At 42.5% G+C, this 27,465-nt stretch overlaps 1 protein-coding gene across 1 annotated transcript in view; it reads left to right on the top strand.

The window, feature by feature from the left end:
• The window catches only part of LOC132819438 (clathrin heavy chain linker domain-containing protein 1-like), a 54,265-nt gene that overhangs the window by 5,606 nt on the left and 21,194 nt on the right, over positions 1–27,465 (top strand). The window contains exons 2-4 of the mRNA XM_060830943.1: positions 3,380–3,567; positions 11,627–11,766; positions 12,446–12,647. Coding sequence (XP_060686926.1) covers positions 3,380–3,567; positions 11,627–11,766; positions 12,446–12,647 — 530 coding nt within the window. The remainder of the gene's footprint in view (positions 1–3,379; positions 3,568–11,626; positions 11,767–12,445; positions 12,648–27,465) is intronic.

The raw sequence follows: 27,465 nt of genomic DNA, 5'->3' as shown, positions 1-27,465 counted from the left end.
CAGTCTATCTGCCACAGCCGCACCTTTCCATGATTGTACTGGTATGAGTGACCACTGCACAGTAATTGTGGAGACAAAGTCCCTTTTTCATACCAAGAATATCCTAAATCATATTCTATGGCCCTTTCACCATGCTAACTGGATTGATTTTGAACAAATCTAGCAACTCTGAACAAAGAGACCTAGCGGAACAGGTACATTGTTCCTTGAAAGTGGTGTTGCAGGTACACAGAATGGTGAAGAAGGAGTTTGGCACACTTGTCTTCATTGGTCAGGAGTTGGGTATATGAGTTGGGACATCCTGTTGTAGCTGTACAGGGCATTGATTAGGCCACTTTTAGAATTTTGCATACAACTCTGGTCGCCATCCTTTAGGAAGGATGTTGTTAAACTTGAGAGGGTACAGAAAAGATTTACAAGAATGTTGCCAGAACTGGAGGGTTTGAGTTATAGGGAGAGGCTGAATAGGCTGAGTTTTTTTTCCCTGTAGCGTAAGAGGCTGGGTTGTGACCTTAGAGATGTATAAAATCATGAGGGGCATGGATAAGGTGAAAAGCCAAGATCTCTTCCACCAGTGGGGGAGTCTAAAACTAGAGACATAGGTTTAAGGTGAGAGGGAAAAGATGTAAAAAGGTCTGAGGGGTAACATTTTCACTCAAGAGGATGGTGTGTGTATGAAGCAAGCTGCCAGAGGAAGTAGTGGAGTCAGATACAATTACAACACTTAAGAGGCAAATAGATGTGTATATGAATAGAAAGGGTTAGGAAGGATATGGGCCAAATGCTGGCAAACCAGACTATCAGATTGGGATGTCTGGTGGGCACGGAACCGTTGGACCAAAGGGTCTGTTTTTGTACTATATGACTCTATGACCCGATAACTCTAGACTGGGCAGCTGTGAGGTGATGTGGGCCATTAGCAGCAGCAGAATTTGACCAAACACAATCTGCAGCCTCATGAACTAGCATATTCTGCCATTCTGCCATTAACACTAAGTCAGGATATCAACGTTGGTTCAATGAAGAGTGCAGGAGAACAGCACCAGACACACCTAAGCAGGAGGTGTCAGCCTGGTGAAGCTACAAAGAAGGATTACTCACATGCCACAGAGCAGACCTAACCAATTCCCCAATCAATATGTCAGATTTAAGCTCTGCAATCCTGCCACATCCAGTTGTGAATGGTGGTGGTCAATTAAACAGTTCATTGAAAAAGGTTTTTAAACACCCATCCTTCTTGACTAAGATCAAGTACGTCAGTGGAAAAAATAACGTAAAGCATTTACACCAACCTTTAGCCATAAGTGCTGAGTTAATGATCCATCTCAACCTTACAGATGTCAGATTTTAGCTGATCCCATTCATTCTCCATGATATCAAGTAATGAGTGGAGGCACTGGATACTGCAAAGTCTATCAGCTTTGACAACATTACAGTAATAGTACTAAGACATGTGCTTCGGACATTGCTGTGCCCTCAGCTAAGCTGTTTCCAGTATAGCTACAACACTATCATTTACCCAGCAATGTGAAAAATTGCTCAGGTTTGTCCCACCCCCACCCTCCTTTCATTTATCTCTCCACCCTGCAGGCACTCTGCCTTTATTCCTGATGACGGGCTTTTGCCTGAAACGTCGATTTTCCTGCTCCTTGGATGCTGCATGAACTGCTGTGCTTTTCCAGCACCACTCTAATCTAGAATCTGGTTTCCAGCATCTGCAGTCCTTGTTTTTACCTATAAGCAGGACAACTCCAATCTGGCCAATTACTATCCCAATAGTCAACTTACGATCATAAAGTAATCGATTACGTCCTCAATAATGCTATCAAGCTGCACTTGCTTAGCAGTTTCCTGCTCACTGATGCATAGTTTGCATTGCACTATGGCCACTCAGTTCCTGATGTCATTGCAAATCATCATTCAAACATGGACAAAAGAGTTGAATCCCAGAACTGAGGGAACATCAAGGCCACATTTGACCAAGTGTGGCATCAAAGAGCCCTAGCAAAATTACAGTCAATGAGGATCAGGGAGAAAACTCTCCACAGGTTCAGTTATACGTGGCACAAAAGAACATGGTTCTTGTTCCAACAGTCTTCAGCTGCTTCATCAAGTCAGAAGAAGGGATGTTCACTGATGATTACACAATGTTCAACAGCATTCTGACTCCTCAGACAATGAAGTAGTCCATGTCCTAATGCAGCAAGAGCCGGACACTGTCAATGCTTGGGTTGAGAAGTGGCAAGTGATGTTTGTGCCACACAAGTCCAGGCAATGACCATCACCGACAAGAGATAATTTAATTCAAAGCTGCTACTATCACTGATCTGGGGGGGCGATGGGTTAATGGTATTATCAGTGGACTGTTCATCCAGAGACCCAGGGAATGTTCAGGTTGAAGAATTTGAAATCAATACAAAAAGAAATTCTGGAATTAAGAGTCTAATGATAACAATGAAACATTGTTGATTGTTGGAAAAACCTGGAGAAATTGAGGACTGCAGGTGCTGGAGATCAGAATCGAGAGTGTGGTGTTGGAAAAGCACAGCAGGTCAGGCAGCATCCAAGAAGCAGGACAATCAACATTTCGTGCATAAGCCCTTCTTCAGGAATGAAGCTTGTGGGTTGGGGCTGAAAGATAAATGGGAGGGGGTTGGGGTTGGGGTTGGGGGGAGGTAGCTGGGAAAGCGATAGGGGGATGAAGGTGAGGGAGAAGGTGATAGGTCAGAGGGGACAGTGATGGACGGGTCCGGAAAGTGGTGCCGAGTTGGAGGCTTGGGACTGGGAATAATTTGAGGTGGAGGGGAAATGAGGAAGCTGTTGAAATCCACATTTATCCCGTGTGGTTGCAGGATCCCAAGACAAAATATGAGGCATTCCTCCTCCAGGCTTCGAGTGGTAACGATTTGGTGGCGGAAAAAAAGTGAAGTGAGCAGGAAACTTAAGCAGTTGATAATTGGATTACTAAGTAGATGGGTTGATATTATACTTTTTTTAATGATAAATTCACAGAACTAGAAAGTAAATATTACCAAGTTACCAATATTAAATATATCAATTTTTAAGCAAAATTTTATTGAAGACATTATTTTAAAATAATAAACAGCACTGATTTGTGGCAGATTTTGCATTTTATGTAATACAAGTAAGTTTGAGAAGTGTTGGAGGTGTGTTGGGACGAGGAAGAGAAACATAAGGGAAACAACTTGCATTAAGATTTCAGCTCAAAGTGGGAACTCTACCCCATATCAAGTGGAGAAACATAATTACAAAAACATTGGTCATACAATCAATTTAAAACAAAAAACAAAGAATATGTGTAGATACATGAACATGTTGTGTTCAAGTGTGTTATGTACGTATTTGTTTCATTTCACAGGTCATTGAAAATGCAACAGCATACAAAAATATCCTCACATCCATCAAACAAGAGTATGAAGAAAGTATCAATGTTTTACACAAAGGGAAAGGAGATTCTCTGTTTCTACGGAGGAAGCTGAAATCTATGGCCTTTGAACCAATGACTTACATGGCTTACAAAAAAAGAGCCATGCAGCTTCAAAACAAGTAGGAAAAGAATCCTTAGCAGAGATCTTTTCATAGCTCATAAATCATCTTGTGAGAATTATTTGATATTCCAAACAAATTAGGAATTTCAATCATATGGTGTTTGATTACACGTCCTTAATACTTGGGGCAACAAGAAAAGACGTTTAAAAATAATATAGTATGGTCAATTTGTGAACAATTGTAATTCTTCTAAAGCTTTCAAGTAATATGTTACTAATTACAAAACATAAGCAGAAAATATAGAAATGCTACAGTTTTGAAATTACATGTGGACTTTACCAGGTCCTGCTGTATTTCTGATGGAGATCATATAGAACGTACAGGAAAGATAAATACCTGATTGCACTAAGATTTAGCCATTTCACAGATTTAATGAGCCTAATGAGTGGTGAAACTACTTGTCTTTTGTAAGGCAAATGACATACAGGGGGTATGAAACCTTCCTAGCCTGGAAATTCCATTCAAGAGCTTCAGACAGGACCCAGTGTCGTAGTGCTGACAGGTGTACTGGCCTCCCTATGTGAACTTCTTGGATGAGTCTAACCTACCATAACAGCCTGGACCCTAAAGAACTATACATATTTTTAAAAAGTCAAATCAGTATTATTCAGGTGTTGACAGGACTAATTGTGCTGTTAGAATGTGGTCTATGGGATCCTACTATGATAGCCAATGCTGGAGTTCATATTAGGTACCACCGTTGGATGTAAAATATGCACACAGAGAGTGCTACATGTTTGACTGCCTCATGCAGATGGAGTGTTCCCGAACTAACCCCATAAACCATTACAGCTTTCGTGTTAAAGGAAACAGTCAGGCCCAATCCTAACCCTTTAACTGAGTCCAAGGACCAATCATCTTTCATCTTAGAGGCAAGAATTGACAGTCATAAGAGTCACAATTCCACCTCCTATCCAGTAGTGCCTGCCAAAGCTATTTTCAAGACGGAATGTCAAGAATTGGCTGGAGTCAGGCCTGCCAGCCTTCTGTGGCAGGTTTGAGACAGACACAAGCTGATGATAAGGAAACAGGTTAAAATGCCCATCTCCTGGAGATAATTATGAAGCCAACTCACTGTCTGATCACCCACCCCCATTTCCATCTCACCACTCCAACCCTCCCTTAAGTGCTGGTTACCCCATAACCCTGCACTCTCTAACCCTCTGATCACCTCCTCATACTAAATGTTCCCTAGTATCCACTACGTAGATAAAACTTGTAAGCTCTATAATAACATGAACACCTCACAATTTTGTAAACATGAACCATCTGCTTCAAAATCTACTTAAAAATACACAATTCTCTTAGGTGTTCATAAATCTGTCAAAGTAAACAAAATACTTCAGCCCAATGGTGTAAAGAAGTTGCTGTTCTGTTTAATAGGCAGTTAGGCGGAATCTGTGTCCAATATTACCTGGCAGGTTTAACTCTGCAGTTGCTGATCAGTGAAATGGTTGCTTGTTACAACTGTCCTAGTGTGTCAATTGGAAGCCCCCACTCATACAGTTTTGTCTCCCCATGTCCAACATGCCCTCTACTTCCATGTCATGGGGTCTGGCAGCCTGGTTCCAGCGACATATTGGCACATCTCCTTGGTCTACCTTTAGCACCAATGGTAGCCTCCACTAACAACTTTATGAGACAGAATAGTCTTGTGGATATGGACAGATGGTAAAAAGAAGAGCTGCAAATGCTGGAAACCAGATTCTAGATTAGAGTGGTGCTGGAAAAGCACAGCAGGTCAGGCAACATCTGAGGAGCAAGAAAATCGACGTTTCGGGCAAAAGCCCTTCATCAGGAATAGAGGCAGAGTGCCTGCAGGGTGGAGAGATAAGTGGGGGGGGGGGGGGGGGGGGGGGTAGAGAAGTAGCATTGAGTACAATAGGTGAATGGGGGTGGGGGTGAAGGTGATAAGTCAGGGAGGAGGATGAAGTGGATAGGTGGAAAGGAAGATAGGCAGGTAGGACAAGTCGTGGGGACAGTGCTGAGCTGGAAGTTTGGAGCTCGGGTGAAGTGGGGGAAGGCGGAAATGAGGAAACTGGTGAAGTCCACATTGATGCCCTGGGGTTGAAGTGTTCCGAAGCGGAAAATGAGGGAGCGGCGGTGAAGGAGGCCCAGGACCTCCATGTTCTTGGCTGAGTGGGAGGGGGAGTTGAAATGTTGGGCCACAGGGCGGTGGGGTTGATTGGTGCGGGTGTCCCAGAGATGTTCCCTAAAACACTTTGCTAGGAGGCGTCCAGTCTCCCCAAAGTAGAGGAGACCGCATCGGGAACAACGGATACAATAAATGATATTGGTGGATGTGCAGGTAAAACTTTGATGGATGTGGAAGGCTCCTTTGGGGCCTTGGATGGAGGTGAGGGAGGAGGTGTGGACGCGGTTTTGCAATTCCTATGGTGGCAGAGGAAGGTGCCAGGACAGGAGGGTGGGTTGTTGGGGGGCGTGGACCTAACCAGGTAGTCACGGAGGGACTGGTCTTTGCGGAAGGCGGAAAGGGGTGGGGAGGGAAATATATCCCTGGTGGTGGCGTCCATTTGGAGGTGGCGGAAATGTTGTCGGATGATTTGGCTTATGCGAAGGTTGGTGGAGTGGAAGGTGAGCATCAGGGGCGGGGGGGTGGGTTCTGTCCTTGTTACGGTTGGAGGGATAGGGTCTGAGGGCGGAGGTGTGGGATGTGGACAAGATGCGTTGGAGGGAATCTTTGACCACGTGGGAAGGGAAATTGCGGTCTCTAAAGAAGGAGGCCATCTGATATCTTCTGTGGTGGAGCTGGTCCTCCTGGGAACAGATATTGCGGAGGAATTGGGAATATGGGGTGGCATTTTTGCAGGAGATAGGGTGGGAAGAAGTGTAATCCAGGTAGCTATGGGAGTCGTGGGCTTGTAAAAAATGTTGGTGTCAAGACGGTTGTCATTAATGGAGATGGAGAGGTCCAGGAAGGAGAGGAAGGTGTCAGAGATGGTCCAGGTAAATTTAAGGTCAGGGTGGAATGTGTTGGTGAAGTTGATGAATTGCTCAAACTCCTCGCGGGAGCACAAGGTGACGCCAACGCAGTCATTAATGTTGCGGAGGAAGAGGTGGGGAGTGGTGCGGTGTAACTACAAAAGATGGACTGTTCTACCTAGCCAACAAAGAGACAGGCATAGCTGAGGCCCATATGGGTGCCCATGGCTACCCCTTTGGTCTGGAGGAAGTGGGAGAATTTGAAGGAGAAATTGTTAAGGGTGAGGACCAGTTCAGCCAAACGATTAAGAGTGCCGGTGGAAGGTACTGTTGGGGACGTCGGGAGAGGAAGAAACGGAGGGCTTGGAGGCCCTCGTTATGGCAGATGGAGGTGTAGAGGGATTGGAGATCCATGGTGAAGATGAGGGATTGGGGGCCGGGGAAATGGAAGTCTTGGAGGAGGGGGAGGGCATGAGTGGTGTCTCGAACGTATGTGGGGAGTTCCTGGACGAGGGGGGATAGGACAGTGTCGAGGTAGGTAGAGATGATTTTGGTGGGGCAGGAGCATGCTGAGACAATGGGTCGGCCAGGGTGGTCAGGCTTGTGGATCATTGTGGATTTCATCAGTTTCCTCATTTCCCCTTCCCCCACCTCACCCCAGCTCCAAACTTCCAGGTCAACACTGTCCCCATGACGTCCTACCTGCCTATCTTCCTTTCCACCTATCCACTCTACCCTCCTCTCTGACCTATCACCTTCATCCCCACCCTCACCCCATTCACCTATTGTACTCAATGCTACTTTCTCCCCACCCCCACCCTCCTCTCATTTATCTCTCCACCCTGCAGGCACTCTGCCTCTCTTCCTGATGAAGGGCTTTTGCCCGAAATGTCGATTTTCCTGCTCCTTGGATGCTGCCTGACCTGCTGTGCTTTTCCTTAATCTCTCAATATTCTGACCCCATAACACTAATTTGTGGTTCTTAATATTGAAATTGGATATTCAGAGTTGCTAGGCATTGAAAAGTAAGTACATTTCAGAATCCTGTTTCATGATAACTAAGAGCATTTTCAGTCTATTTTGCAGCTTTTTTTTGCTTTTGTTTCACAGATGAATGATAATATTTAGTGGTTAGTGATTGCGACAAGGTCAGCCACTGGACCTTAGAGTATGAATTCTTTGATTGGGGCTGTTAATCTGGTCCAATCAGGGAAAATTGGTTGACATAAAAGGGTGAATATCAGGGATATTGGGTCCACTGAATGTCTGACTCAAGGTGAGGCAGTGCTATACTCAAAGGCTATGCATTTGTAAATAAAGCATGATTAGTGATGGGATGCCAGCCTTTGAAGAGTTATTTCACGTAACGCAATCGTGTTTTTGCAGTAAGTGTTGAGTTTGCACATGGATGTCTCCTTGTATTTGCAGGTTTTCAGTTGTAGAAAGTAGAAAAAGAGCAACCAAGCAGGCCAAATACCCATTGGTTTGAGCATCCATAGGTAGAGGCTTACTTATATTGTTTTAACAGAAGATTGTGTAAAAGCTAATTATCAATGGAAGCTGTGATATCAAATCTAATTTCACAAATAGAACATGTAAATACCTAATCAATGTTGACAATTTTGAAAACATTCCAATTACATAGTTCTATGTACAATACAAAAGTATTTATAGGAAGTTATGCATGCCAAGCTGGTCAATGGAAAGCTAAGGTTGAGCGGACACATCTGCCGTGGTGCTAGCAAATATAATTATAGGCAGTAGCACTGATAAGGATTGGAAAACTAGCTTTGCATCCCAATTAACAGAAAACCTGGTGTAGCATTCTGACATTTGCTGCATTGATTCCTTCAACTAACATGAACATGGATGAAACTGTATAATTATTGACATTAACAATCCGGTCTTAAGTCTGACTTCAAATCCTTTGAAGTAAGTTGTGGTGATATTCCTATGGGAGGGTGTTCCGGAGTCACCACTGTCTGCACTGACACCTGATCTAGAATCATCCCCATTTCACTAGCTAGAAAATGGAATAGGTATGGTGATGGCATGTGCAGTTTTTTTTTCATTTTACTGCTTAGTCCACGTTTCTGCACATATAATGAGACAGTTCTAGGCAGGGTACATTTCAAGATTCTTGGTGATTGGAGTGAACCTCTCAATAATGCGCGGAGCCCCAAACAACAATGTGCACCTCTGATAATGCATTATTCGCATCTTCCTCTGCCTCTTACTAGTTCCCCTTCTTATCTTCTTCACCCTCAGAATCAACCAAAAAAGCTGTTTTTGTTCATCCTCAGTATTCAGATTTTGCTAGTACACAACGTTATGCACAATGCAGCATATCTGAGCTATTCTGGAAACGCTGGCTCATGTTTACTGAAGTTGCCTCCAGTCATATCCAGGCATCCGAAGTATATCTTCAAAATGCTGATAACTTTTACATCTAGTGATCATATAACATGAATTGTTTTCTTTTCATGTCTCTTTTCTCAGGTTTCTGAAATGTGTCTCTTTCCAAATTTTATGTAGCTATCCCATATCCTAAGCAACCATCTGATTACTCAACTTCCAGTTGAAAAGATATTCAGTAAAGGGGAGAGCCACTTTGGAGATATGTGAAGGATTCACTACACTGACTCTTAGCATGAAGAAGTTATGGAAAAAGGTTGCGGTTGGGCTTATACCCATTTCCCTCTACACTTCCATCCGCCATGACCAGGGCCTCCAAGCCCTCCATTTCATCCTCTCCCAATGTCCTCATCAGTACCTTTCCAATGACACTCTCATTCGTTTGGCTGAACTGGTCCTCACCCTTAACAATTTCTCCTTTGAATCCTCCCACTTCCTCCAGACCAAAGGGGTAGCCATGGACCCAGCTATGCCTGTCTCTTTGTTGCTGTGTAGAACAGCTGCAAATGTGTTGCTGGTCAAAGCACAGCAGGTTAGGCAGCATCTCAGGAATAGAGAATTCGACGTTTCGAGCATAAGCCCTTCATCTATTCCTGATGAAGGGCTTATGCTCGAAACGTCGAATTCTCTATTCCTGAGATGCTGCCTAACCTGCTGTGCTTTGACCAGCAACACATTTGCAGCTGTGATCTCCAGCATCTGCAGACCTCATTTTTTGCTGTGTAGAACAGTCCATCTTCCGTAGTTACACCGACACCATTCCCCACCTCTTCCTCTGCCACATTGATGACTGCATCGGCGTTACCTCATGCTCCCGAGAGGAGGTTGAGCAGTTCACCAACTTCACCAACACATTCCACCCTGACCTTAAATTCATCTGGACCATCTCTGACACCTCCCTCCCCTTCCTGGATCTCTCCATTTCCATCAATGACAACCGACGTAACACTGACATTTTTTACAAACCCACCAACTCCCACAGCTACCTGGATTACACCTCTTCCCACCCTACCTCCTGCAAAAATGCTATCCCATATTCCCAATTCCTCTGCGTCTGCTGTATCTGCTCCCAGGAGGACCAGTTCCTCCACAGAACACACCAGATGGCCTCCTTTAAAACCTTTATTTCCCTTCTCATGTGGTTGAAGATGCCCTCCAACACATCTCAGCCATGTTCCGTACCTTCGCCCTCAAACCTCATCCCTCCAACCGTAACAAGGACAGAACCCACTATTCTCACCTTCCACCCTATCAGCTTCCACATAAATCGCATCATTCGCCGACATTACCGCTACCTCCAAACGGACCCAATCACCAGGGATATATTTCCCTCCCCACCCCTTTCCGCTTTCCACAAAGACCGTTCCCTCCGTGAAATCCTGGTCAGGTCCAAGCCCCCCAACAAACCACCCTCCCTCCTGGCATCTTCCCCTGCCATAGCAGGAATTGCAAAATCTGCACCCATACCTCTCCCCTCATCTCTATCCAAGGCCTCAAAGGAGCCTTCCATATCCATCAAAGTTTCATCTGCACATCCACCAATCTCTTTTATTGTATCCGTTGCTCCTGATGCAGTCTCCTTTGCATTGGGGAGACTGGATGCCTTATCACAGAGCGCTTTAGGGAACATCTCCAGGGCACCTGCACCAATCGACCCCACTGCCCCATGGCCGAACATTTCAACTCCTCCTCCCACTCTGCCCAGGACATGCAGGTCCTGGGCCTTCTCCACCGCCACTCCCTCACCACTCAACGCCTGGAGGAAGAATGCCTAATCTTCTGTCTCGGAACACTTCAACCCCAGGGCATCAGTGGGAACTTTACCTGTTTCCTCATTTCCCCTTCCCCCACCTTACGCCAGTTCCAACCTGCCAGCTCAACACCATCCTCTTGACCTGTCCTACCTGCCAATCTTCCTTCCCACCTATCCGCTCCATCCTCCTCTCCCACCTATCACCTTCATCCCCACTTCCATCCACCTATTGTACTCTAGGCTACCTTCTCCCCAGCCCCACCCCCATCCCATTTATCTCTTCACCATGCAGGCTCCCCTGCCTCCATTCCTGATGAAGGGCTTTTGCCCGAAACGTCGATTTTCCTGCTCCTCGGATGCTGCCTGACCTGCTGTGCTTTTCCAGCACCATTCTAATCTAGACTTATACCCATTTCAGTTTCGAAGAATGAGATCTGACTTTATTGAAATATAAAAGATTCTGAAGTGGCTTGACAAAATAGATGCTAAGAGGATGTTTTCCCTCATGGAGTGTATTTAAAGAAAGGGGCAATGTTTCAGAATAAAGGATTGCCCATTTAAGAGGAGAAAAATTACTTCCCTAACTTCACAAAATTGTTTATACGCTGGACTTTAGTAGATAGAGGAAAATCAACCTCTGATTTTCCTCTGTGATTGTTTTCGCAATTAGCAGTGCAACACACTTGAAAAAGGTGGAATAATTAGAAGATAAATTTTGTATGCCCACCTCTTAGCTAAAGCATGACCTTTGGAGGGACCTGATAGAAAATCACGTCAAGAAAAATATGGTTATTTGAGGATTGTGGCAAATAAAAATTGTATTCTTCACTCATCCTCATAAAAAATAAGCTTTTTGTGGCTTTTTGTTAACCTGAGGTGAATATAAAATCTGTAGAAATGTAAGTTCTTTCTTAATTTGTTAAATAATGGACGTTCTTTTAACAGAATTGATCTCATTAAACAAAATACAGCTGAATTAGAAGCTCAGCTGCAGGCAGTAAAAAAATCAAGAGATGTTCAAAAGGAGCAAACGAAGCAGACTTTACCGCCACAGGAAGATGTCTTCCGTATTACATGTATTCCAGGTCTGAAATTTGTCTAAATGTTTTGAAGTATCTTTTTAGTCTTTGTTATGTCTTAAATATTTAATATAGGATAAGTGCTCACTTTCCAAAAATTCTTGTATTTAAATGGTTATTGAATTATATTATTCCATTATTCTTGTTTGAATCTCTCAAACCTTACATCAGTCATAACCAAGATGACAGCCTGGTTCCAGGACCTTACAAATGACAGGAAAGGATAGCTTGGAGGTGTACAAGAGCAATTGTCCCTTCAATATTCTGTGCCATCTTGTGAGGAATTTTTACTTGTCATTTCCGTATTGCAGTGGTCTAGTTTGAAAGAGTCAGAACAAGAAGAATTGGACATTTGCTGCTAGTCCTGATTATAGTCTGTGCTACTTGTGACCACAGAATTGCAGGACTACTACAGCTTCCCACAGTTTAGTTTAAATGGCATAATTTGTTTGTATTGTTAGAAATCTGCAGTTTAGAAATGCCAAACCAAATATCAATATGCTGCAGTAACAATATTTAGAGTCTTGTCAAGATATCAATTTAATTAATCATCTAGGTCCTTCCAACCATAAATGGAACAATTATTGGCTATGCATTCTGTAGGCAGGACTTTTTAATGTAAACAGGAAGCAGCTGCAGTACAGTGTTTTGAAACTGTATTTTCTTTTGCACTGTTCTGTAATAGGTCTGACATTGCAGGAATCTATAAATGTCGAGGTTCTATGTAAGCACCTAAGGAACCTGGAAAAGAAACTCAAGAGCCTAGAATTTGCAAAAGAAACTAAATATGTGCCAATCCAGATCAAAACTAATATAATCCAAGATATTAATCAGAAAATGCAACAATGGGAAGTACTGGACATTGTGAATAAGCAACTCAAACTCAGGTATTCAAAAATAATATTTTGTTGATGTCTAATATGAGCAGTTAAGTTACCATTTCTTTTCAGCATGGGGCGGCATGGTGGCTCAGTGGTTAGCACTGCTGCCTCACAGTGCCAGGGGCCCGGGTTCAATTACTGCCTTGGGCGACTGTCTATGTGGAGTTTGCACATTCTCCCCATGTCTGCGAGGGTTTCCTCTGGGTGCTCCAGTGTCCTCCCACAGTCTAGCACTGTATCCACCAGTATGGATCCTTCTGTATGCCCTACTGTTCACTTTGCATGAATTTCCATTTCAGGCAATTTTTTTTCCATCTTTTTAAAAGGCTTCAAACCTTCACAAAAACATTGACTAGACCTGACATCCTCCTTTGTCATTAATTACTCTATAATTTAATGACTATATGTTTTGAGCAATACATAGACAAATTAATAAATGATGAAATGATCAATCCCTTGATGGAGTATCATAACAAAGACAAAATTTGGAAGGAAACCTATCAAAATTAAATTTAAGCATTGTTTTAAAACTGAAATTTTAGTATGAAAAGTCATTTATACTTTCAAAATTTTATTTATATTGAATGTAACTCTGACAACCTTTATTTTTACCTAATGTTATCTGTAAATTATGGTTTTTGCAAACATTAGTCAAAATCTCTACACACAATTCCAGGTACAAGCGAATAAAGATCTTAGCAGATGCAGTTGCTGCTTGGGGGTACTCTGATAAAAGTATTTCTCTCACTGAATATATTTTGCCAAGCTTGACAGAAGCAATTTCTCTCAAAGGTACATCAATTTTTGTCTTATTTTAAGTTGTGGTTTATTTTCAATCCAAAATAATATTTGAATGTTTCGCAACTGTATGGTGATAAGATGCACTTTTGGCAAAAAGAGGAAATTGGGTACATACAGCAGTCAGAATTATATTGGTTATACAAGGGTAGCTTTTCTTTAATTGCCATCTGGGGGTAGGTTCCAGTTTGGGTTGAACTGGGAGTTAACTGCAAACAGTCAGAAAACCAAAATGATGCCACCTCTCCTGGGTTTTAATAAACTTTGTTCCTAGACAAGCTAAAAAAATACCTGGGGATCTATTCAGGTAGTGATTTAAATACACAAATAAGAAAATAATTGTGCTTTAAACTCAGGATTCTGATCTTATTGCCAGTGTATATGTCATAGAGTCATAGAGTCACAGAGATTTACAGCATGGAAACAGACCCTTCGGTCCAATTCATCCATGTCGACCAGATATCCCAACCCAATCTAGGCCCACCTGCCAGCACCTGGCCCATATCCCTTCAAACCTTCCAATTCATTTACCTATCCAGATGCCTTTTAAATGTGTTAGCCTCCACCACTTCCTCTAGCAGCTCATTCTATACACGTACCACCCTCTGTGTGAAAAAGTTGCCCCTTAGGTCTCTTTTATATCTTTCCCCTCTCACAATAAACCTATGCCCTCTAGTTCTGGACTCTCTCACCCCAGGGAAGAGACTGTGTCTATTTATCCCATCCATGCCCTTCATGATTTTGTAAACCTCTAGAAGGTCACTCCTCAGCCTCCAAGGCTCCAGGGAAAACAGCCCTGGCTTGTTCAACCTTTCCCTATAGCTCAAATCCTCCAACTCTGGCAACATCCTTGTAAGTCTTTTCTGAACACTCAAGTTTCACAACATCTTTCCGATTGGAAGGAGACCAGAATTGCATGCAATATTCCTACAGTGGCCAAACCAATGTCCTGCACAGTCGCAACATGACCTCCCAACTCCTGTACTCAGTACTCTGACCAGTAAAGGAAATCATACCCCCCTTCTTCACTATCCCATCTACCTGCAACTCCACTTTCAAGGAGCTATGAACCTGTACTGCAAGGTCTCTTTGTTCAGCAACACTCCCCAGGACCTTACCATTAGGTGTATAAGTCCTGCTAAGACTTGCTTTCCCAAAATGCAGAACCTCACATTTATCTGAATTAAACTCCATCTGCCACTTCTCAGCCCATTCTTCGCTGTCTACTACACCTCCAACTTTGGTGTCATCTGCAAACCTACTAACAATACCTCTTATGCTCACATCCAAACATGTTTCCAGAGCTAGGTGGAATTAACTAGGCAAGAACACCTTGCACAGTAATTGATCAATGAAACTGACAGGCATGAATTATTGCTGACCTGTCTATGTAAAAGGCTTGTATTCAAAATGCTTGTTCAGACACTTTGATCACAACAATTGATGGATGATTTCCAACAATTTGGAAGTCATTTCACCTACCTTGGACTTAACTTACTTTGATCTGATCCTCCTTGTTGTCATACCTTTTCGACAGCATGAGAACTGTTCATACAGCTAAAGCCTGGATATTTAGAGGAACAAGAGGATTAGATGCACTGTCTGGAGCAGCAATAACACCCACAGCAACAGCCAAGCGTTTGTTTCTCAGGACATATAGACACAGAATTCAAACTCAAAAGAAAAAATTATCTGAATCTTCTGATCTCAGTCAGAATCCCTATTTCCCACCCAATCAGACTAAAAGTTGCCCATTTACCTTTACTGCAGTTTATCAAGAAAATTTGAGACCAGAGGCTTCCCAGCAAATGCAACATAGTCACAGGCTGAAATCCACGTAACCAGTAGCAGAGTGGATCAGCACTAAGACAACCTGTCTTTTCTGAGCAGTAAGTGCTACAATCTGTGGTTTAGGTCTCCTTAAGCCACTTTGACAGTTACTGAGAAAAGGGATAAGTGTGTATAGGTGGCAAGTGGCTGGAGTGTGAGGGTGCCAGATGGGTGAGATAAAGTGTCAGGTGGATGAGATATGAGCTAAGCAGCTGAGGGGGTAGGATGCTAAGTGCGTGATGACTACAGGTGTCAGGTGGGTGGGTGTCAGTTCAAATCAAGGGAGAAAAGTGCTTCCTGGGAAAGGTAAAACAGCTGGAGATGGAGCAACCTTTCTATATCTTCAATCATTGCATTCTATCTTCTGCCTTTTCAAAGAAACAGAGAGGGTCAATTGAGAGTTGGATGGAGAATTTGACTTACCAGAATTTCCGAGTCAAACTTGCAAACTGAGTGAAGGTGTTCAGTAGAGAAATCACTCAGCTTGCATTTAGTCTTCAATTGTGTAATTTGTTACTCTCCAGTTGTTGCTGTATGTTACCATGTAAACTGGAATGACTCCTTCAAAAAGCCTTCAACTTTCTTACATTCTTCTAGTGAACTCTTGAAGTTATATGAGTGCCAGTATTACACTCCATCCCCACTTTTTTGCCTGGAGTAAGCTTATAACTTGGACATTATGCAAAGGAAAAAGGGGTGGAAAACAGGCATGAGGGGTCTCTGACTCCTTTGCATTTCAAACATCATTGCAAAGTTTCCTCTGAAAAGACAGAACAGATGCAAGTATTTAAATTAACTTGAAGTATTTTAGGAGTTATGTCATGGTACCTTCACCTTACTACCAAAGTAGCAAATGCTACAGCAAGTGGGCCTTAGATCTTGCATCTAACTTGCTCAGATTGGGTAATTGACAGGAGTCAAACTTCTTGTGGCACTAGAAATTTAACAACTTTTTAAAAATATGGACTTGCACGTGACCATTAGGAGAAAGAAGATTCTGTTTTTGGATAGCAACTCGAAGACCCGAGGCTAGTGGGCATTACTGCTAACACAGACCTCTTAAATACTTTGAGAATGCAAATAGTACAAATTTTTGAGCAAGAATTTTGCAGAAATCTTTGGTCTCCTGAATTTAAGCTTTGATGTTCTGTTTATCAGTAAATAACAAGGCTCAATGGATCCGAAAGAAAACTGGGTTTTGACATGAAATCATGTTTGACTAATTTATTAGAATTCTCTGAAGAAGTAACAAACGATATGTGTAAAGAGGAAACAATGGATGTACGATACAGTGATTTCCAGAAGGTATTTTGCAAAGTATGACATCAAGAGTTATTACCCAAAATATGAGGTCATAGATTAGGGATAACATTGTAGTGTGGATAGAGGATTTGTTAGCTAATAAAAAACAGAGGGTGGGAATAAATGGGTCAGTTTTGCCTTGAAAGATTGTGATGTGTGTTGTGCCACAGGATCAATGTTGAAACATCAATTCTTTTAAATTTATTCCTATGACTTGGATGAAAGGACTGAAAGTATAGTTGCTGATGATACAAAGATAGATAGAAAAGTGAGCTGTGACGAGAATTTTAGATTGGTCGATGGAGTATAATGTAGAAAATGAGAATGTGTCCACTTTGGCAGTAAAACTATAAAATCAGTGCATTGTTTAAATGGAAAAAGGATTGCAGTATTGTAAGGTACAGAGGGATCTCAGTGTCTTGGTTCAAGAATTACAAAAGATGAGATGGACTGCAAATAATTAGGGAGGCAAGTGGAATGCTGGTGTATAGTTTCTTGACAAACAGATGAGTGAGTGGTACCCAGGTTAGGGGGAAATGTGGAGTTAAAGTCACTAACAGAACACGTAATTGAATGGCAGAGCAGTTGAAGAGGCCTAATAACCCACTCCTATGTTTGTATTTAGGATCATATTATGCAATACAGATAAGCTTATCCAAATTGCAAAATACAGATCTATGATCCTAATTACAAACATAGGAATTGGCTATTTGATCCTTGTAACCTGTTCTGCCATTCAGTTAGTTGGGGAGTGTAAAGTGAGGACAGGGGAGAGGAGAGTGAGGATAAGGGAAGGGGATGAGTGAGGATGCCGGAAGGAGTGTGGACACAGGGCAATGGCAGAGGGCTTCCAGGACACAAAGTAGCAGGGACATACGCGTCATGAGGGCAGGGGAAAGGATTGGACTTAGGGGTGTCGAGAGAATGGAGGCACAGGGGAGGAGGACAGAGGGAGATGAGAGCTGGGGAAGCAGAAGAGGAGGGTGAAACAACCCAGAAGTAGAGTGGGGAGTCCTGATCCCAACCCTGTCCCACCCTCATTCTCGCCCCAATTCTCAATGTCCTAACTCCCCTGATCCCCAACTTCACCCCCCCATCCCCATCTTCACTTCCCACTTTCCTGCATCCTCACTCCCCCTTTGCACTCATCCTCACTTCCCATATTCTCTGTCCTCATTTCTGTCATCTTGCATCCCCAATCCCACTGATCCTCGCTCCCATTACCACATTCTCAATCACACTTCTATCGCACATTCTCACCCCCCATCTCATGTCCTTACTCCCTCGTTCCTCCGACCTCATCCCTTATCTTTCTGTGCCCTCACTTACCTTTTGCCAATGTCTCCATTTCCAACATCCTGAGTCCTCACTCCTACCAAACCCATATCCTCAACCTCACCCTATCCTCACCTCCCCAACCTCTATATCCTTCCTTCTGACCTCAAGTTTACGCTCCATCATCCTGCATGCTTACTCCCTTCCCTATCCTCACCTCCACCACCCCACGTCCTCACACCCCTGCCCTCGCACACTGTCCCATGGCCTCAGTCCTGCATCCTGTCTACCCTCATGTCCTCACTCTTTTCGTCCTACATCTTCATTCTCCATGTTCCACATCCTCACTCACCCCATCCTGTGCGCTCACTATACTGTTGCCTAACACCACTAGCGCCCCGATATCCTCCCTCTGCTTCCCCACATCCTCATTCACCACTGTCCAGCATTTCACTATCTCCCATCCTCATTCCCCAACTTGCTAAACACCATTTGAAAATCTCATGCTTCTTCTCTGAACGTGCACAGTCCAATATAACCTCATTCTTAAATTTTGCATGATGACACTGTGCCTGAAATTGTGCGTGTGTGTGTTTCTGGATTGGTCAGCAAACGCTGCCATCTTTTAAGTACTGTGAAGTTACTTGCAGAAGGCAATTAAGCACTCTAATTAAAATGCCTTACTGCAAAATTTGGCTTTGTAGCTCCTGTATTTTGGGGTACAAATGGTGTTGGTACTGCGTATAATCCTTGTGGATACTGTTTTTTGGTGGAGTATTAGGGTGGGCATTAGGATCATGTGTCAGGAGTAAGCAAAGTAGGCAAATCATGTTTTTAGTATATAACTAGTTCAACTCTATGGCGACATTTACGACCTCAAAGTTTGTGTTAAGGCCCTCCTTTAAAGGCTTACAACAACTAAGCAGCAGGAAGGATCCCCTTACCTGTACTACTAAAAAAGGTGTTAGTTTCTGGCTGATTTTTACTTCCTTTAATTGAGTTTGTAGAATTGCTGTGTTCTGTCGAGTTCTCCACTGTTGTTTACAATTTATAGAGCCTGTGGAGGATATTTTGCATTGGATGAATGATTTCAACTTGAAGGTTTCTGCTCAGATCACTTGCTCCCAATCGAGGGTGCTGTAGTTACCAAACCCCTTCACCTGCAGCATATGAACGATTGAGCAAAGGCGAGCAAAATTTGGCAGAGAGGGGAGGAGGATGGGGAGAAGAGATTTCTGTAGGATTTGGACACTCAGAGGTCCTTTGCCTCTATTTCAGTGTGGAATGTACAGCTTTGGACTGTACTGTCTGTGCATTGGCAGTAGCAATCTGGGCTGGCTACAGCAAAGGCCCTGATAGAGGGACAATGGTGGGACAATGTGTATAATTGTGAGCCCCACATTTATCTGTCATTGGAAAGAATGTAGATGTGATTTACAAGAATGGTTCCACAAATGAGAAACTGCAGTTATGAGGACAGATTGAAGAAGTTGGGACAGATCTCCTTGTAGAAAAGGCTGAGAGGAGATTTGATAGAAGTTTTCAAAATCACAAGTGGGCTTGATAGATTAAATAAGAAGAAGCTGTTCCCAATCATAAAAGTAAAAAGAACGAGCAGACAAAGCTTTAATATGATGTTCAAAGAAGGGCGATGTGAGAAAAATGTTTTCACATGGCAAGTAACAGCATTCAATTAATCGAATATCGGATTATCCGGCAAGATCGCAAGGTCCTGATGCTTGGCTAAAATATGTTTTCCAGCATTCGATTATCCAGAATTTGATTTACTGAACGAAATACTTCCCGCCCATGTCCTTCGGAAAAACGAGGTTCCTCTATAGTTGAGTACAGAAAGCATTGTCTGGAAGTTTGAGGGAGGCAATTTCAGTTGAGGCATTCAAGAGAACATTGGATGATTATTTGGATAAAAATGGTGTGCAGGGATATGAGGAAAAGTCAGAGATTTTCACTGGGTACTAGAACTGACACAGGCACTATGGACCAACTTGCCTCCTACTGCACTGCAACAATTATGTGATTCTAGTAGGCAAATGCTGTCACTGTGAAGTCATACAGCAGCTTAATGGTCCAAGGATCTACTGATATTCTCCACGTACTATGTCTCGGCAGTTCTGAGACATTAGAAGCTCATGTGAAAGCTGATATTTACACCCTTGATGATAGCAGTTTTAAACTCTCTAGCTTTAAACTATGCTATCACAACAGGAAGGTGAGATTATATCACTTGACAGAATTTCTACTATAGTACTCAGGCTTTGGGTAGCTTTGCTTCTGTTGCAATAGATGCTGAGATATTGGCCATCAGACACTACATGATGGGTTGAGTCTTTGAGAATTCACATGACATGAGCCATCTCTTCTATGTGGAAAGGATGGTCTTCAATATCTGCACAAAACAATGCACAAAATCAATCCTGTCTATGTTCTTTGACTGTGACTGCAGGCTTTCCTAGGTACAAGTCACTTTGAATTTTTTTTCATTGACCTGCTTTTCTAATTAATCTGCTCAGAGATATTACTACCCTTTTTTATTTCAAAAAATATACTTCATTCATTGAAGTTTATTGACACAAAAGCAGTTCAGTTCTGCACAGTTGCATATCAAGCAAACAAACGAAATGTTGAACTTTGACTATCCCAAAAAACCTAAAGAACTCTCTTACACAAAACCAACATTTACATATTTGAGGCAGTAGGAGGGTCTGATAACAAAATGGACCCCCATTTACCTACGGCAGAAAGAGCTCAGACAGTAGTCTTTCCCCACTGTGCTTGCTGGCAGCTGCCCCAAGCTTTAATGCATCACTTAGCACATTGTCCTGGACCTTGGAATGTGCAAGTCTGTTTCACTCAGTCAGGTTTAACTCATTGCTGTGGAAGACCAACAAGGTTCAGGCAGACCAAAGAGCATCTTTCACTAAGTTCTTGGTCACGATGTGCATCCCGGGTAACAGACTGTAGAGCACAGTGTCCTATGTCATGGAGCTACTCAGGACAAACCTCAACAGATGTTATTACACATCTCTGGAACAGGTGGGACTTAAACCTGGGCCACCTCAGTTCAGTGTAAGGGACATTACAAGAGGGTCCCCTTCAAGTCACTTTGTCAGCATCTGCTCAAGGAGAAATGCACCTCCTCTTTTAAAAGGCGCAGGCTTGCTTTAAGTAACAAAGGTGAGCTGGACTTCCTGATTTTGCAGCCCCTACTCAGGTGAGCAGCCATTCAAAATGTACTTTGTGTTAGCTGCATGTAAATGAGCAATGCAGCACAAAGTTTGTGTGAGGTTGCATTAGAATGAATAGTGATGAAAGTTAATCAGGCATCATATTCCCTATACGTTTTCAGTCTTATTCAATTTTTTTCCTTCTTTTTGTCATAAATCCACTTCCAGCAATAATAATAAAACAATACCAAATTGCCATCTTTCAGGAATATTTTCAGTGCTAAACTATCTTTGGAAAGACTTGCACTCTAAAATATTGCCCGTTTATGTTATTTAGGCACAGCAACGAAACAGATCTTCAGTCCAACTCATTCATGCTGACTAGATTTCCTAAATTAATCTAGTCCCATTTGCCAGCATTTGGCCCATCGCCCTCTAGCCCCTTCCTATTCATATACCCATCCAAATGTCTTTTATATGTTGTCATTGTAGCAGCCTCCACAACTTCCTCTGGCACCTCATTCCATATACCACACTCACCATACCATTCTCTGCATGAAAAAGTTCCCCCTTAGGTCCCTTTTAAATTTTTCCACACTTAACTTATTAGTTCATGGAAGATTTCACAATAAGCAATATGCAAATAATGTAGATGGAGAAAATAACATGACAGTTTGCTTTGGAAAGCATTACAAGGCCTACTTTATACATCAGTGCACAGTACCTGCTGTGCTTTTCCAGCAACACGCTCTCAATTCTGATCTCCAACATATGCAGACCTCACTGTCTCCTTTGTAGCAACCTGTAGAAGCTGAGCAAGATAAAAGACACCTGTAACCTTCATATTGTGACCTGCCTTAACTTTGGCTGGAGGTCTCTAAGACATGCTCTAAACTTCGTAGGTGTTTCCATGATGATTCAGACTATTTGGAATGATCATTCAGCCAAATTTGGTCAGTAAAATTAAGATGAATGAGAGTAGTTTCTCTATGGTTTTCCTTCATGCTGTAAGAAAACTCACAGTCTTTGTTCAACATCTTCTCTGATTAGTTAGTCAGGATCTAAAACTCTTCCTTAAGTATATAAAGATTCATGACACATTTGATAGAATGTCAATTGTATGGTTGTATCACAATGTATTTTCTTATCAATTGAAATTTTAATGCTTAACTAACAGTACATACATGAATCTGTTAGATTGTTGTATTCCATAATAAAATATTGCATTTTGTCCAGATACAGAAGTTGATAATCTTTGGCCTGAAATATTGCATGCTGATGATCCGAGCACCATTAATGAACCAGCATACTTGTTAGAATATGTTGAGAGGTGAGCTAAAATGACAAATTGAGTATGTGAATATTTTCATTGTTCAAAGAGTTATCTACTACTTTTAATCAATTATAGGATTGCATTGTTCCATAAAAAAAGAATGTTTATGAACATGAAAAAAAGATGAGCAAAGTGATATAGAAAGTTGTCCATCAACCAAAAGGTGGCTTTGACACCTCAAAAGATTCTAGACATCTAGTTTCCTCAACAAAAGCTACAGATACAATCAGAAAGATGGGTTAACTCCAGGAAAAGTAAGAGGGGTAGGCAGGTAGTGTAGGAGTCTTCTGTGGCTATCCCCATTTCAAACAGGTATGCTGTTTTGAAAAATTTAGAGGGTGTTGGATTCTCAGGAGAATGTATCATTGAACAGCCAAGTTTCTGGTATCGTAACTGGTTCCAATGTAATGAGGGGTAGGTTAGATTCCAAGCGATCAGTTGTGATTGGGGGTCTCTCTAGTCAGAGGCACAACAGATGTTTCTACAGCCAGCAGCAAAGAATCAGAATGGTGTGTTGCCTCCCTGATGCCAGGATCAAGTATATCTCTTTTCCTGAAGAAGGGCTTATGCTCTCCTTTGATGCTGCCTGACCTGCTGTGCTTTTCCAGCAACACATTTTTCAGCTCTGATCCCCAGCATCTGCAGTCCTCACTTTCTTCAAGTATATCTCTCTAGAGGTGCAGAATGTTAAAGGGGAGAGGGACCAGTAGTAGGTCATTGTACACATTGGAACTAATGACTTAGGAAAGGAAAAGGATGAGATTCTGAAGGGAGGATATAGAATGTTAAGTAGGAATTTAAAAAGGAGGTCCTTGAGGGACCTCCTAGATTACTAGATTATCTAGATAATCTAGATTACTGTCGATGCTATGAGCTAGTCAGGATAGGAATAGGAGGACAGAGCAGATGAATGCGTTGCTGAGGAACCGGTGCAGGGGAGAAGGGTTCACCTCTTCTGGGTAGAAGTAACCTGCAATTGAATTGGAAGGGGACTAATAAACTGGCAGAGAGATTTGCTAGAGTTGCTCGGGAGGACTTAAACTCGTAAGGATGGGGGATGGGACCCAGGAAAGTAGTGAGGAAAGAGATCAATACAGGACTAGTGGAGTTGGGAAAAGGAGCGAGTCAAACTGTCAGGGCAGACAGGAGCAAAGCAGAGAACAATGTAGGATTATTAAATTAAGCTGCCTTTATTTCAATGCAAGAGGTCTAACAGGGAAGGCAGATGAACTCAGGGCATGGTTAGAAACATGGGACTGGGATATCATAGCAATTACAGAAACGTGGCTCAGGGACGGACAGGACTGACACCTTAATGTTCCAGGGTACAAATGCTATAGGAAAGATTGAAAGTTGGAGGGGGGGAGCCTGGGCATGAGAGGAGGGGGAATGGGCATTTCTATTAAGGGATAGCATTGCTGCTGTATTTAGGGAGGATATTCCTGGGAATACATCCAGGGAAGTTATTTGGGTGGAACTGAGAAATTAAAAAGGGATGATCACTTTATTGGGGTTGTATTGTAGACCCCCTAATAGTCAGCGGGAAATTGAGAAACAAATTTGAAAGGAGTTTTCAGTTATCTGTAAGAATAATATTGTGGTTATGGTATGATTTGAAGATGCCGTTGTTGGACTGGGGTGTACAAAGTTAAAAATCGCACAACACCAGGTTATAGTCCAACAGGTTTAATTGGAAGCACACTAGCTTTCGGAGCGTCACTCCTTCATCAGGTGGTAGTGGAGGGCTCAATCCTAACACACAGAATTTATAGCAAAAATTTACAGTTTGATGTAACTGAAATTATACATTGAAAAATTGATTGTTAAGCCCTTCATCTGTTAGAATATTGTGATAGCTTCACTTCTTTCATGTGTAAATCACAAAATTTTTTTTTAAAAGTTGCATTCTCGAGTTAGCTGTTAACAATGGTGATAGCTAGACAATATGTTGAAGGTGTTGGCCCCTGTGTTCTCTGTCTATGCCATGATGCTTAGATTGATTCTAATCTAAAAAGTGAGATAACGGAGTTTTACATGAATTCATGCAGTTTTTGAGCTCAGAGTTCTCAATGAATGCATGCAGTTTTTGAGCAAAGTACAATGTAACCCTGCAAGTACAAATTCACCCCACAAAATATATGTGTGCGTGCGTGTGTGTGTGTCTGTCTGTCTGTCTGGGTTGGGGGTTGTGTGTGTGTGTGTGTAGTGAGTGCAGAGCATCTAAAGTCTGTGAGGGGGTGCATGTGTGAGTGTATGTGTCTGTAAGGGTGTGTGTGGGTGTCTATGTGCGCGTCTGTGTATATGTGTGCCCGTGTGTATGTATGTATAGGAGTGTGTGTGTGTAGGAGTATCTGTGTGTGTGTATAGTGCAATGGTGGTCATCTGTAATGTGACATTAACCCAAGGTCCCGGCTGAGGCCCTCCCTATGGGTACCAAACTTAGCTATCAGCCTCTGCTCGGCCACTTTTCTCTGCTGCCTGTCCCGAAGTCCACCTTGGAGGATGGTCACCCGAAGGTCCGAGGCTAAATGTCCTGGACCACAGAAGTGTTCCCCAACTGGGAGGGAACACTCCTGTCTGTTGATTGTTGTGCGATGCCCAATCATCCGTTGTCATAGCCTTTGCTCGGTTTCCCCAATGTACCATGCCTCCAGGCATCCTTGCCTGCAATGTATAAGATGGACAACGTTGGCTGAGTCACATGAGTACCTGCCATGTACAAGGTTATGGTAGGGGAGTTTTAACTTTCCAAACACAGACTGGAACTGAGTGAAGAGTGTGGTGCTGGAAAATCACAGCAGGTCAGGCAACATTTGAGGAGCAGGAAAATCGACATTTCGGGCATAAGCCCTTCATCAGGAATGAAGTTGGACAGGTGACTGAAGTGTCAGTAGTGGAGCACTTTGGGGCCAGCAAACATGATTCTATTTATTTGTTTTAAAATAGTAATGGAAAAGGATAGATTGGATCTAAAAGTTGAAGTTCTAAATTGGAGGAAGTCTAATTTTGACAGTATTAGGCAAGAACTTTCAAAAGCTGATTGGGGGTAGATATTCGCAGGTAAAGGGACAGCTAGAAAATGGGAAGCCTTCAGAAATGAGATAGCAAGAGTGCAGAGACAGAATATTCCTGTTAGGGTGAAAGGCAAAGCTGGTAGGTGTAGGGAATGCTGGATGACTAGAGAAATTGGCGTTTTGGTAAGAAAAAGAAGGAAGCATATGTCAGGTTTAGACAGAAGAGATGGATTGAATTTTTCAAAGAATATAAAGGCACTTAAGAGGGAAATCACAAGGGCAAAAAGAGATAGCTTTGGCAAATAGGAAATCCAAAGGAATTTTATAAATACATTAAGGATAAAAGGGTAACTAGGGAGATAATAGGACCCTTCAAAGATCAGCAAGGTGGCTGATGTGTGGAGCTGCAGAAGATGGGGAAGATACTAAATGAGTATTTTACATCAATGTTTACTGTGGAAAAGGACATGGAAGATATAGAATGTAGGGGAATAGATGGTGACATCTTGAAAAATGTTTGTACTATAGAGGAGGAAGTGTTGAATGTCTTGAAACGCATAAAAGTGTATAAATTCCCAGCACCTGATCAGGTGTACCCTTGAACTCTGTGGCAATCTAGGGAAGTGATTGCTTGACCCCTTACTGAGATATTTGTATCATCGATAGTCGCAGTTGAGGTGCCAGAAGACTGGGGGTTGGCTAACATGGTGCCACTATTTAAGAAAGGACGTAAGGAAAAGCCAGGGAGCTATAGGCCGCTGAACCTGATATTGGTAGTGGAAAAATTGTTGGAGGGAATCCTGAGGGACAGGATTTGCATGTATTTGGAAAGACAAGGACTGATTAGGGGAAGTCAGCATGGCTTTGTGCAAGGGAAATCATGTCTCACGAACTTGATTGAGTTTTTTGAAGAGGTAACAAAGAAGATTGATGAAGGCAGAGCAGTAGATGTAATCTATATGGACTTCAGTAAGGCATTCGACAAGGTTCCCCATGGGAGACTGATTAGCAAGGTTAGATCTCATGAAATACAGGGAGAACTAACCATTTGGACACAGAGCTGGCTCGAAGGTAGAAGACAGAGGGTGGTAGTGTAGAGTTGCTTTTCAGACTGGAGGCCTGTGACCAATGGAGTGCCACAAGGATCGGTGCCGAGTCTACTGCTTTTTGTCATTCATATAAATGATTTGAATGAGAGTATAGGAGGTACAGTTAGTTAGTTTGCAGGTGACACCAAAATTGGAGTATAGTGGACAGCGAAGAATGTTACCTCAATATACAATGGAACTTGATCAAATGAGCCAATGGGCTGAGGAGTGCAGATTGATTTTGATTTTAATTTAGATAAATGTGAAGTGCTGTATTTTGGAAAAGCAAATCAGGGTAGGACGTATACACTTAATGGTAAGGTCCTAGAGAGTGCTGCTGAACAAAGATACCTTGGAGTGCAGGTTCATAATTCATTGAAAGTAGAGTCACAAGTAGATAGGATAATGAAGAAGGTGTTTGATATGCTTTCCTTTATTGGTCAGAGCATTGACTTTAGGAGTTAGGAATTTGTGTTCCAGCTGTACAGGACATTGGTTAGACCACTTCTGGAATATTGTGTGCAACTCTAGTCTCTTTCCTATCGGAAGGATGTTGTGAAACTTGAAAGGGTTCAGAAAAGATTTACAAGGATGTTGCCAGGGTTGGAGGGTCTGAGCTATAGGGAGAGGCTGAATAGGCTGAGGCTGTTTTCCGTGGAGCATTAGACGTTGAGGGGTAATCTTATACAGGTTTATAAAATCATGAGGGGCATGGATAGAATAAATAGACAAGGTCTTTTCCCTGTGGTGGGAGAGTCCGGAACTAGAGGGCATAGGTTTAGGGTGAGGGAGGAAAGATATTAAAAGGGACCTAAGGGACAACTTTTTCAGACAGAGGGTGGTACGTGTATGGAATAAGCTGCCAGAGGAAGTAGTGAAGGCTGGTACAATTACAGCATTTAAAAGACATCCGGATGGGTATCTCAATAGAAAGGGCTTAGAGAGATATAGGCCAAATGCTGGCAAATGGGACAAGATTAGGTTAGGATATCTGGTTGG

Source organism: Hemiscyllium ocellatum, chromosome 10, assembly GCF_020745735.1.
Source record: "Hemiscyllium ocellatum isolate sHemOce1 chromosome 10, sHemOce1.pat.X.cur, whole genome shotgun sequence".
NCBI lineage: Eukaryota > Metazoa > Chordata > Chondrichthyes > Orectolobiformes > Hemiscylliidae > Hemiscyllium > Hemiscyllium ocellatum.
Note: the sequence above shows the minus strand (reverse complement) of the source record. Positions and strands in the feature narration are given on the sequence as shown.